Source organism: Colobus angolensis, unplaced genomic scaffold (genome assembly GCF_000951035.1).
Source record: "Colobus angolensis palliatus isolate OR3802 unplaced genomic scaffold, Cang.pa_1.0 Scaffold174, whole genome shotgun sequence".
In the NCBI taxonomy this organism is placed as follows: domain Eukaryota; kingdom Metazoa; phylum Chordata; class Mammalia; order Primates; family Cercopithecidae; genus Colobus; species Colobus angolensis.
Genome location: NW_012114866.1, coordinates 3,599,537 through 3,612,116, shown reverse-complemented (window position 1 = coordinate 3,612,116; position 12,580 = coordinate 3,599,537). Strand labels below are relative to the sequence as shown.

At 45.3% G+C, this 12,580-nt stretch overlaps 1 protein-coding gene across 2 annotated transcripts in view; it reads right to left on the bottom strand.

The window, feature by feature from the left end:
* ME3 (malic enzyme 3, NADP(+)-dependent, mitochondrial) overlaps nucleotides 1–12,580 on the bottom strand; it is a 215,502-nt gene that overhangs the window by 17,827 nt on the left and 185,095 nt on the right. For both annotated transcript variants that reach the window (XM_011938489.1, XM_011938490.1), the window contains exon 8: nucleotides 5,679–5,788. In XM_011938489.1, coding sequence (XP_011793879.1) covers nucleotides 5,679–5,788 — 110 coding nt within the window. The remainder of the gene's footprint in view (nucleotides 1–5,678; nucleotides 5,789–12,580) is intronic.

Here is a 12,580-nt window from a genome sequence, read left to right as displayed (position 1 = left end):
CTACTAGGCATCAGAGATTTTAGTAATAGGGACCATGAACTGAGTATTGCTACGTGCCTGTCCCTACCTATACATCACTGCAATGCTTACAACAATTCAGTGCCATAAATGGGTGCTGGAAATACTTATCAAGGAATTGGCATATACTACAACCAACCATAACAGATGCTGGCCTTATGAAAGCATCCTGACCATTCTGGTGGTACTAGCTGATAAGCAGTTGTGGCTGTTAAAACTGTTAAGTCCATTTTACAGATAAGGAAAGGAAGGTACTGAGAATTTCAGCCACTTGGCCAAAGCCACAAAACAGGAAAATGGGGATTCAGATCTAGGCTTGTCTTGGTGCAATGCCTGATTGTTAAGCACTGGCCTCACAGGGGGTGCTAATAGCCTGACATAACACACAGGAACCCTGATGTGCTGTCTGGCCTGGAGATTTAGCAGGATTGGTGGGCAAGGCAGGTCCAGTGAAGGCTGGCCAGGTGGAGGATGCTGCAGAGCTGATGAGCCAGTGGGGCTTTCCTGGCTCCAGCCACAATGTGTGGTCAGCTTGCACGTGGAGGTCAGAGACCCACGGAAACTGGGCCAGCAGCACCCTGGACCTGGCCCCTTGTGTGGCTCTTCTTCCTTCCCCTGTCCCCAGTGTGACCATTCCCACTTCCTTTCCCCTTCTAGGCCTTTCTTTCCTCCCTAAGAGCAGAGATGCTTCTCTGGTCCCAGCTGAAACAGCAAAAGTCACCTGAGCCTCCGCCTTTTCCAAAATTCCTGAGAGGCTGCCAGCAACAAGTCAGTGCACTGGCAGCTCTGATCACCAAGGACCAGCCTGGGCCTGGGCCAAGGCTTTATGTGGGTCTAAGCTGGGGTGGGAGGCAAAGATGATCAGAAGCCCTGGAGATCTCTCTTTCCTTCAAGTGCTGGGGCTCCAGAGGCCCAGCCCTGTGGGGTCAGTGATTCTGAGCACATGGTACAGTGGGACTGGTTGGGAGACAGTCAAATAATGTGCCCTGGGCTCCTGATCTGTACCAGGCATGGCCCTGCCCTCAGGGAGATCAGTAGACTGGAGCTTTCGAGGATTTAATTCTATCTATCCACTGAGGATGTAACGCTAGGCTGGTGTTCAGAGTAGGTAGCATGACCCTAGTCTCATTTTCATGTGGGTCGCTCGGTTCCAGCCCCCTCCATGTGTGGTTCCCAAGAAGATTCTGAGAATCTGTCTCCAGCTCCCGCGTGCGGTGTGATTTGGTTTCTGTTTACGACTGTGATTCTGCATTGCTTCCTCCTCCCTCCCACACTCCCTCTCGCCCCTTCACTCCCAACTTTCTGTGGTTCTGTGCATGGAGGTGCTCCTCTCCCATTATGAGCATGGCTTGTAGTCTTAAGTGGCATTGCTCCTTACTTTGTATTTGGAGATAAAGGGGGACAATTCTAGCATGGGCTGTATCTGCCGTGTTGGCTCATTAGTCCTGGAATTCCTTACTAGTCTTCTCATTGTCCATTTAATAATGAGAACACACATCACAGGCTTCTGGCCTGGACCCATCCCTAACCAGCTCGGGACCATGGGCCTCATCTTCAAGTCTGCATTCTGTAGGAGTTAGAGGAAGGAATGGAAACGATGGGGAGGACAGGATGAGAGCAGCAGGATGCCAGGGAGCAGTGACACCCGCACTGTTCCAGCAGGGTCTGGAATTTCATCCTTAATGAGAAGACACCCTCCACCACCTCACATGTTCAGGAGCAACAGGCAGCCTGATGCTATGGAGAGAGTGGAGAATTCCAGGTCAGAAATAATGGGGTTCCAGTTCCAGCTTTGTGTCTGTCTGGCTGTGTGGCCGTGAGCAACCTTTGACCCCCAGGCTTCAGTTTCCTCATTAGTGACATGGGACAGCTGTGTTTGTCCCCCAGTGAGGGAGGGGGAGATGTTGCCAGCACTTGTAAGATAGTGAGGATGAAAAGCACTTTCAACCTAAAGTTCTGTGTGCATGCAAAATGTTATTTGGTACAGTTTGGGTCCCCTGGAGGCAGATTCTGAGATACACTGGAGTGTTCAGGATGTTTTTAGGAATTGCCCTTGTGGGAAGGAAGGGAAGGAAGCAGAATGGGTTGAGGGGAAGTTGAGCTGTGATGCAGACCCTAAAGCCTCAGCCAACTCCATGGGGAGCTTGAGTTGTCCTGCACTGGGCTAAAATAGTTAAGCCTTTATATTCCCTCATCACTGGTGAGGCCAGCTCCTGGTGGGGTGGCGAGGTGGCTCTCTCTCTCTGAGGCTCTGCAGATTGTGCTGACAGCCTGCTGTCAGATGGGCAACAAGTCTTTTCTTGAAGGAGGATCTGGGTGGTGCATGCCCATGCCCACCTCTTTATGGTTGTTAATGATACGGTCACACCTAAACATCAGGCTGAGCTGATCAAAGGCTGGTTCTTATAGGGCTCTTGCCATTCCAGCACTATTTGGCAGCTGTCCTCATGAGTTCTAGATTGATGGCTTTAGTCTTGAATTTCTGAGAAAAGAATGGTAAATCCCGCTTCTCTTTGCTCTGGGACACAGAAAACTATCCCACTTGGTTTTGCCTGGGAGCAAAATTGACTGTAGAGGCAAGATGCAAAAACCAATGAATGTAAACAGATGGATTGATTTAATTAAAAACAAACAGCTCCACGTATCTGCATGTGGGGTTAGACATGTGAATATGTATGAGCACGTGTAGAGGTGCATTTATGTGTGAGCACAGTCAGTCCTTGAACAACATGGGGTTGAGCTGCATGAGTCCACTTACATGCAGATTTTTTCAATACATATATTTTTTAAAATTTTGGAGGTTTGTAACAATTTAAAAAAACTCACAGATGAACTGTGTAGCCTATAAATAGCTAAAAAAATTAAGAAGTATGTCACGTACACATAAAATAGGGGTAGATACTAGTCTATTTATGTGTTAATCCACTATTTTTATGTTATTGGTAAGGCTTCTGGTCAACAGTAGGCTCTTAGTAGCTAAGTTTCTGGAGAGGCAAAAGTTATGCGTATTTTTGACTGTGTGGAGTGTTGGCACCTGTAACCATCACCTTGTTCAAGGGTCAGCTGTACATGAATGATGACCTGGACAACAGAGAGGCTGCAGGGGCAGGTGTCCAGTGTAGACACACCCACATGAACAGGTGGGTATGCTTATGAGGATGTCAGTTTGTGTGTGTAGACATCATTCGTATATTCTTTAAACATTTATTAGGTGTCTATCATGTAGCAAGCGCAGCACTGGGAGTTGGGGAACAAGAATGGATAAGGCAATTGTTCCTGCCTCCAGAAGCTTATTATCTTCTGGGAAGGCAGACAATGCATTACAGGCTTTTGGGGTACAATGAGGTAAGAGAACTGACAGAGGGGAACACCTGAGGGACACCCAAATCAGACTGATGAGCCTTCCCTGAGCAGGAGACCCTGGAGCTGAGTCTTTAAGGGTGAGTAGGAGTTACTCAGGTAAAGATGATGGGAAAGGGCGAGCAGGGCTTTCAAACACAGAAAGAAATGGCAGGTAAGGAAGTGAGAGGAGTAAAATAAAAGGAAGGGCAGAGAGCAGAGGAGAGATCCTGAAGTCTTATATTTTCATTGAAGGGGTGCGAACTTTCTCATGAAGAGAGGGTGGCATGGTGACTGATACTTTCATCTCCGAGGCACATTCTGGCAGCAGTGCAGGGGTGGATGGGGGCCGGTGGGCTGCAGGGCCTGGCTGTGTTCCTGTGCCTGTGTTTAGGAGGATATATACACATGTGGCTGTCTGTGTGTCTATACAGCTGGAGGCTGTGCACCAGGTGTGCCGCCTGCATGGACTTGTTTTCCACTTCCACCCTCTGGCCTTGGCAGCCCAGTGGGCTCAGGGAACCGGCTGTCCTTCTGCTGATTCATGGGTGAATTCATGCTGGGGAGCCGGTCAGCGTCTAGCAGGCAGGTGCTTCCTCAGGGCCACAGGCACACTCCCACCTGCTGGTCTGACACTGAGGTGAGTGAGGGCAGTGAGAAAATGCTTCCCTCTACCAGGGCATCTTCCTGGACTGCACAGTCCCGTCTGTGCTGTGTCCTGGCTTGTGTGGGTGAGGCTGGCCTAGCTCAGCCAATGCCTGTCCCAGGTCTATGCAACAGGGTAAAGGAGAGACAGAATGGAGACAGGCTGGCAGGGGCTGCCACATCCCAGCTGTCTCCTGTTGGGTCTCCCCTCTCTCTGGATACCCACTCGTCAGGCACTGAAGTCATATATTTTAAACTCAATTTTCTAATAGTGTGTTCTAACTGTACTATCTTGCTTCTTGAAAATTTATGACAAATACAAAAAATCATCTATCACATTTCTTATACGTTGTAATATGGACCATAATGGGGAAAAAAAGGCAACTTGGTTTGTAATATAAGACCTGGGAATTGCATGGTGAATGGTTATAGACTGCAATTTAGAGTCTGAATGCCTGGGCTCAAATCTCAACTCTATGCTTAATGGCTATAAAAGTTACTTACTCTTTTTCTGTTTCAGTGTCTTCATTCATAAGACAGAGATGCTAATGTCTCATCTGTTTAAAAGTGTAGAGTGCTTAGAACAGAACCCGATATGCAATAAGCATTCAGCGATTAATCTTAGCTATTATTACCTGAGTTTGAGTTCTCTGAGATCTATCCCTGACTCATTTAAAGAAAAGTTGTGACCTCTTCAGGCCTCTGGATAAGTCATCTGTAAAATGAGAAGTTGGCCAACCTTTAACAATACAGGGCCAATACCTGTCTCTTGCCAACTTATTCTTTCCACCTGACATGGATCTTTGTTTTAAAAAGATTGCTTCGCAAACTTCATTTGTTAAAAAATCATCAAGGTTTCTCTTGGACTTTACAAAATGCTAGGAACAGCTCACAATGCTCCTTCCTGTGCACTCCTAGATCAAGTGAGATGAATCCCTTTTCACTCCAGCTTCGGACACTGGTAACTCCACAGTAAGAAGCAAGCACCTTCAGATATTTCTGGGTCACAGAATAGATGACCAAAGGGAACCTGAACTAGAAGCTGCTTCATGTTGACTTTGGAAGGCTCTGGGTTCCTGGTGTCAGTGTCTCTCTCAGGGTCATTATGAGCAACAAACACTTCAGTCAAAACCGGAGAAGGAATTGTCCTGACTTCCCAACTGAGACACGCCTTATATTTGGAAAGCCTAAAAGCAAGTTATTATGGCTGAGGAAGGCCATTTTTATGGTGATTGATGCTTTGTCTGATGAGTTTTATGGGTTAGTACTTTCTATAGTATTAGCTTTGTAAATTTTCACCATGCTCTTTCAAGGCAGTTGTTATCCTCTCTATTGACTAGATGATGAAACTATGGTGAGAGAATTGACTGGTTCACGTTTAACTTGCTAGTAAATTACAGTATTGTTTAGAATTTCTTACATACATTAAATTACATAATTCTTACCTACCTCTGAAGTAGTAATGATCTTCATTTTATAAAAAAGGAAACTGAATTCAAAGAATTAAGAATTAGCCAAGTAGGAGTTGAATCTAAGTTGAATGTTCTTTCTTCAACAGCTGCTGGCAGCAAACCAGCTATGAGGTGACAGCCCTTCCCCACCCCTTTGGCATCCCAGTGAGGTTTGAGAATATAAGTTAGTCCCCTGTAGCTTCATCAGGTGGGGTGGAAACCTACCTTGGATATCATCATTGAACATGCAGTACTTGTTGCGGTATTTGTTGAGCAGGCGGAAGGCATTGGCATTGGCAAAGTCTTCAAATTGGATGAGGCAATTTATTCCAAACCTGTGTGGAGGGAGAGGAAGAAACCCATGATTGCCTCCCTGAGGCAGATCACTGACAGATCCCAGCTTGCACTGTGGGGTGGGGAGGAGCAGGCAAGGGGGTGGGAAGTGGCATAGCTCCTTCATCTGTGTTTTTGCCACTGGACTCTTGGGCTTGGAGCTCTGCCTGCCCTGTCATGGATGAGCATGGTGAAGGGAGAGAGTAGGACCCTGGGTCTGGTGGCCAGCCAAGCCAGCATCACTGTAGCTAAGCTGTGCTGGTGGCTCCCATGGCTTCCATGGCCAGCCCTGGGAGTGACAAGAGGGCCAAGGAGGGGCCTGCCCTCTCTGTAGCCTGTGGCCACCTGAGATCCCAGAATTAAGCTCGCTCCACATCCAAGTGCATGCAGACAGACCAGCTTCCCCACCACAAGTAGGTGGGGAGCCCCTGCATCCTCCAAATATCTCTCTTGCTGGACCCTGACACCTGGAGTTCCTCCACTAGAGACTCTTCTGGCACCAGGCATTGTTCTCTGGTAAGATGAAAAGATGGTTAGGAAAGGCTACTACAATAAGACACTGTTATCTACTAACATCTTGGTGAAGTTGTTCTCCAACTTGCAGGTGTAGAAGAATCAGTGACTGACCTTGTTTAAAAAGCAGGTCACCAGGCCCATCTCACTCTCACTCGGTGAGTGTGGGATGGAGTCAGGAACCTGCATTTTGAACAAACACCCCAGATGGTTCTGATTCTGAGAGCCCAGAGAACCCTGAGAAACAATGCCTTGTGGGTGAAGACAATGGCCATTAAGATGCTTAATATGCCTTATTTAAAATCTATGCTAGCATTGCCTCCTAGATTTCATGGCCTTCCCTTAAAAATGACTGAGTTCGTCAGAGTTTTGTAACCTATTTTTCCTTTTAACATTGCCTGAAAGGAAGCAGAGGGTGAAGTTTTTGCTCATTTGCAACAGGCCACCTCAGCCTGGGCTTCTGCACACAGATTTCCCCTTTACTCCATTCTTGCTCTTTGATCCTGGTGTTTGACGGTTTTGTTTGTGTTTTTTAGCCTTACTGGAAGCAAGTGTAGTATGGATTATTAAAAACTACTTAATACATGGATAAAAATAGCCTTCAGCTCATGGGTCAATTTGTGACTGAATAACAGCATCTGAGGTCATGTCATCGAGAAAAAAATGTCCTGATTGATCTATAAGAGGTGTCAGGGCATGTAACAGGTAGAAGTGGCCTGCCCTTCCAACTGAGCGTGACCTACAGGCTTGGAACCAGCTTGGGACCAGCTGTGGAAAGATTTATTACCTTGTTAGAGAGGGTGGGCTTCCTGTGCTCTTATCTTTCTGATGAGGTTGGTGGCTATGAAGGAGTGAGGAGCACTGAAATGATCCACAAAACATTTTTTCCAACCTTATAATTTTGTGCATGACTTACGCTGTCCAGCAGAAATACCAGTGGGTGGGCAAATATTTGTTCCTGCCATGGTCCTTCCAGAACCTTAGCTAGTCAAGGCTGTTGGTGGAAGGACTGGGAGATGGATTCACATTACAGGGGCAGAAACACAGGGGCAGTGACTTGCCACAGCCCAGTGCTTAGAGTGCTGGGCATGGGTTAGAAGGCCATAGGCCAGACCTGGCTCTCCACATTCAACTGAGTTACCTGCACATGTCACTTCACCTCTCTATTCTACCTCAGTTTCCCATCCGTCAATAGGCACAACAATATCTGCCTGGCCAATATCTGTGAACTGTTGTGAGGGTTAAAAGCTGAGGGTAAGGTTTTCCTCCAGCTTTACTGAGGCATAATTAACAAATACAAATTGCATATATTTAAGGTATACAGTGTGATGATTTGCTATATGTGTACGGTGTGAAATGATAACCACAACCATGCTAATTACCGTATCCATCACCTCACATAGTTACTATTTTGTGTGTGGTAAGAAAACTCAAGATCTACTTTCTTAGCAAATTTTGACTATACAATACAGTATTACTAACTGAAGCCTGAGGGTAATTTTTAGACCGTAAAATGCTAAAAACAAATGCCATTCTGGCCACAATTCTTATTCACAGTCACAGAACAAATGCTAATGGAGGTCGGGTGGGGGGCTCACTGTGTCTCCCCACCCATCATCCAGCCCTCTTTTCCTTGTACTATGAATAGAAATGATAAATAAAACCTCCCATGCACAAATATAATGCCATGCTCACCAAGCCAAAATTTATTGTGAATTTCAAGTATTTGGACTGGGTGGGGAGGAACAGAATGTCTTTGGTTGCTGGTGACATTTTGCTATATATAATTTCTGCAAGATTCCCAGTATTGCCCCACAACTGGCGTGGAGCTAAAACGCTGAAAAGGTCAGACAACAAAACAATGTGATGAACGTTTTGTCTCTCTCTCTCTCTCTCTCACACACACACACACACACACACACACACACACACCCCTTTAAGCAACAACACCATTCACTTACTGAGGTAAAAATAAGGCAATAATTATAAATAAATACCTTTGTTCAGTGCATGATTATTATTTATATTTAATTCAGTTTTAGATAAGAAACCCCCCCTCCCTTCCATGGAGCAACTTGATGGAATATAGAATAAAACCTCATTAATTGAGGTCACTTTAATCCTAACTTGGAATTGCATAAAAGACCATGTGAATCACCCATCCAATAATCTGGACTCAGAGTTCCTAGAACTCACTGGATTTAAGGACCCCCAGAACTCCTCTCTGTCTTAAGTACCCATCCCCTGGCTGCTTCCTGAACCTTTTATCACCAGGAACTACTCCTACTCTAGGATTTCACACTGTCCCATCTCAGTCTCTGACCACAACCTTTCCTTCTATCTCCTTCCCTTCCACTGCACCTGCTGTTTGTCTGCACCAAGACCTCTAGGCCCTTCACCATGTTATTCTAGTCCCTCAGACTCTCCATTATGGCTTTTCATGAAACCAGACCACTATCCAGTCTGAGCCAAAGGTGGTTACTTCATGGTGCTACTGTCTTAGCACCATCCATTCAACCATCATCCACCTATTCATCTATCATCATCCAACCATCCATTATCCATCCATCCATCCATCCATCCATCCATTAACCCATCTGTAAATTTCATCCAAAAACATTTATTGAGCACCTATGATGATCTGTACTATAGTTTAATGTTTTAGGAAGGGGTGGATCTATGAAGGAGTTGGTGGAAGCTTAGTGTTTGGAGTTTGCCAACTCTTTAAACGAATTAAAAACCAATTAAAAACAGAAAATTTCAAAGTGGAAATTTAAATGGCTTAGTGAGTAAGAAAACATTTCTCAATTCATCCCTGTATATCCAAATACAGGTAATGAGCTTTCACTGTAACACTAATCTAAATGTTAATTATCAGTTGCCTTACATATTCATTAAAATACTAACAACAATTATAAAAAAATAGCTAGCTTTTATCAAGTGTTTATTACCTGCTGGGCACCACTTTACATACATTATCTTAATTTATCTTTACATCACTTTATGATGTAGGTGCTGTTTCCAGAGAAGGAATCTAGAGCTACAGATTGCAAGTTATTTGCCCACAGGCTATTTACTCTATTGTGCTTGGTAAGTGGTGGAGATGGAATTTAAATCTGGTTCTATCTGACTCAAGAACCAGCCTCAGTTTAATTTTAATAGCCTTACAGGTTCTTAAAAAAAATAAAGCTAAATAGGTAATAAAGCTGGATTTCTTTCTCCACTGGGAAAGATCATGGGTGTGGTGAAGAAAACATTGACCAGGGGGACAGAGAAAACGCAGGAGTCTTGACTGAGTCCCCTCTCTCTGTCTGGGTCTCAGTTTGCTGGTCTGAGAGCATTGGAGGAGTAGCACAACCTACTTAATATTTGGGACTGGAATTGAATACTAGAAGCTTCACTCAGATATTTCTACAAGTCCAGAGCAGGGAGGTCAGACATTTCTCTATGAGAACAACATGTGAGGAACATATGGGGGGTCAGTGTCTTAGAGCCCTTTGTGCTTACACAAACCGGACCAGCTGAGTGACATGGGTGAGGCAGCCACCCTCTAGGTCATACTGTGGAACAGAGGCAGGACCCCTCCCAAGAAGCCCGATCTCAGCTCCCTACTCAGGGCTCTGGGCAGCTTCCCGATTCTAGCGCTGGCAGCAGCCTGCTGTCTGACCTTCTGTCCTGTGAGAAGCTCCCTCTTACCAGAGAGGGTCCTGCTCATCTGCCCCCGTTTTGCAATTTTGAACTCTTCACCCTCCAACCCTGGCAGGGGCTGAGGAACACTGATGCTTCTCCAGTGGAAAATTCCTGCAATGGAGAAAGAGGCACCTTCCCAAGCCACACAGATAGCTTCCCAGACTTCCCAACCCTGGGGGCTCAGTTGGAGTAGCCAGGGAAGGCATTCCAAAGCCAGGGCTCACTTAGAGACACAAGGCTAATGAGTGGATGTTTGATTATTTTTTTCCTCAGTACTCAGGCAAGGGGAAGCCAGCAAACAGTGATCTGTGCCTGGGAGTCCTGGTGAGCTGTGTGTGACAGTGCAATGATACCCAGGCCACGACCAACAGTGCCAGCACTTGCCACCTGAGACACATCCTTCCATGGGTAGGAGGGTCCGAGGTGGCTGTTCTGACCTTCTCCCCGAAGTGTGAACCAAATGCAGAGTGAGGGATGTTGGTGGGGCAGAACATTCCAGGGGCTGCAGACCTGGTTTCTCTTTTCCATAGGTCAGGACCTGCCATTTTTTCAAACACCTGGGTCTGACATCTTTCAGGCCTGAACAAACATGAGGGACTGGGAAGAACAGGTGAACTTGCTCAACCTGCCTCTAAATAGAATGGCTAAAAGCTACCTCTCGTATTTCCATGGGAGTCCATTCTGCTCCACTCCCCGCAGAAAAAACACACATGCAAGACTTCCACAGCAGAGTGTTCACTGAGATTATCAGTTGTCACCCAATGGAAAACTATTTCTTCTTTTATTTCCTTCCAGGAACTAGATCTGACAGAATCATTAAAACTCTTGGTCTTTTTTTTTTTTTTTTCTATTTTACATATTCCATTAAACTCTAGTCCCTTGAGATGGTCTCAGAGAGAGGTTCTGTGGTTAAGTAAATTTGGAAAACTCTGTGTGTTACACATAGCATATACAATGTATATTAAAAGCTCTGAGAAATCTTGCAGTAAGAAACCTGTTTAACCCAACATGTTCAACACTTACTTGACCAGAGACCTTACCCTATTGCATCCCACCCTCACCACCTATGGTGGAACACACTTTGGGAGACATGGCTCTGCAGGAAGAACTTTGTACAGGTCGGGCTGGGTGGATTCAGGGCAAGGCCATCTCTCCCCAGGATTACTGCCATTGCTGCTTCTGTCCAGAACCCTGCAGTGACTGATCTCATCTCCTTCAAGTTTATTTCCCCTCCCCCAATCCATCTTCCACATATTTCTAAACACAAGTTTATGTCGGCTACTTATTTTCTGAAAATCCTAAGAGGGCTTCCACTGCCTGTGGGGTTATATCCTAATTCCTTAGGTGATGTTTGCTTTGGCCCCAGCTCTATTGCTGAACACCTACTCAGGTCTGCTGACACTCTAGGCACATTGGCACATTTTGATGCTTCTTAACCACTGTGGGCCCTTGCACGGTCCCCTGTCTTTGCTCAAGTTGCTGGTTCTTTCCATCTAGAAGGCCTCTTTTTGTCCAGGTCAACCCCTACTTAAACTGTAAGGCCCAGAACTGATTTTTTTTTTTTTTTTTTTTTTTTTTGAGAAAGACTCTTGCTCTGTCACCAGATTGGAGTGCAGTGGTGCAATCTTGGCTCACTGCAACCTGCACATCCCGGGTTCAAGCAATTCTCTTGCCTCAGTCTCCTGAGTAGCTGGGACTACAGGTGCATACCACCACTCCCAGCTAATTTTTGTAGTTTTAGTAGAGATGGGATTTCACCATGTTGGCCAGGATGGTCTTGATTTCTCGACCTCATGATCCACCCGCCTTGGCCTCCCAAAGTGCTGGGATTACAGATGTAGGCCCAGATCTTAAACCGTAACCTCTTCTAAGAAGGCTTCCTTGACACATCTCTTTCTCCACCCGTAAAATAGTGCTAATTCTTCTCTTCTCTGGGCTCCCATGATATTCTGGACACATCTGTAACAATATATGTCACATTGTATTACAACTATTTATTGACATTTCTGTTTCAATTAAAGAAATGTATTGGGCAAGTTATCTTCTTTGTGCCAGAAACTATACTAAGTATGATATAATAAAAATTCAATTCAACAAACATTTTATTTTATTTTTTTATTACACTTTAAGTTCTAGGGTACATGTGCACAATGTACAGGTTTGTTACATATGTATACATGTGCCATACTGGTGTGCTGCACCCATTAATTCATCATTTACATTAGGTATATCTCCTAATGCTATCCCTCCCCACTACCCCCTCCCCACAATAGGACCCAGTGTGTGATGCTCCCCTTCCTGTGTCCAAGTGATCTCATTGTTCAGTTCCCACCTATGAGTGAGAACATGTGGTATTTGGTTTTCTGTTCTTGCAACAGTTTGCTGAGAATGATGCTTTCCAGCTGTATCCATGTCCCTACAAAGGATATGAACCCATCCTTTTTAATGGCTGCATAGTATTCCATGGTATATATGTGCCATGTTTTCTTAATCCAGTCTGTCACTGATGGACATTTGGGTTGATTCCAGTCTTTGCTATTGTGAATAATGCCACAGTAAACATACGTGTGCATGTGTCTTTATAGCAGCAT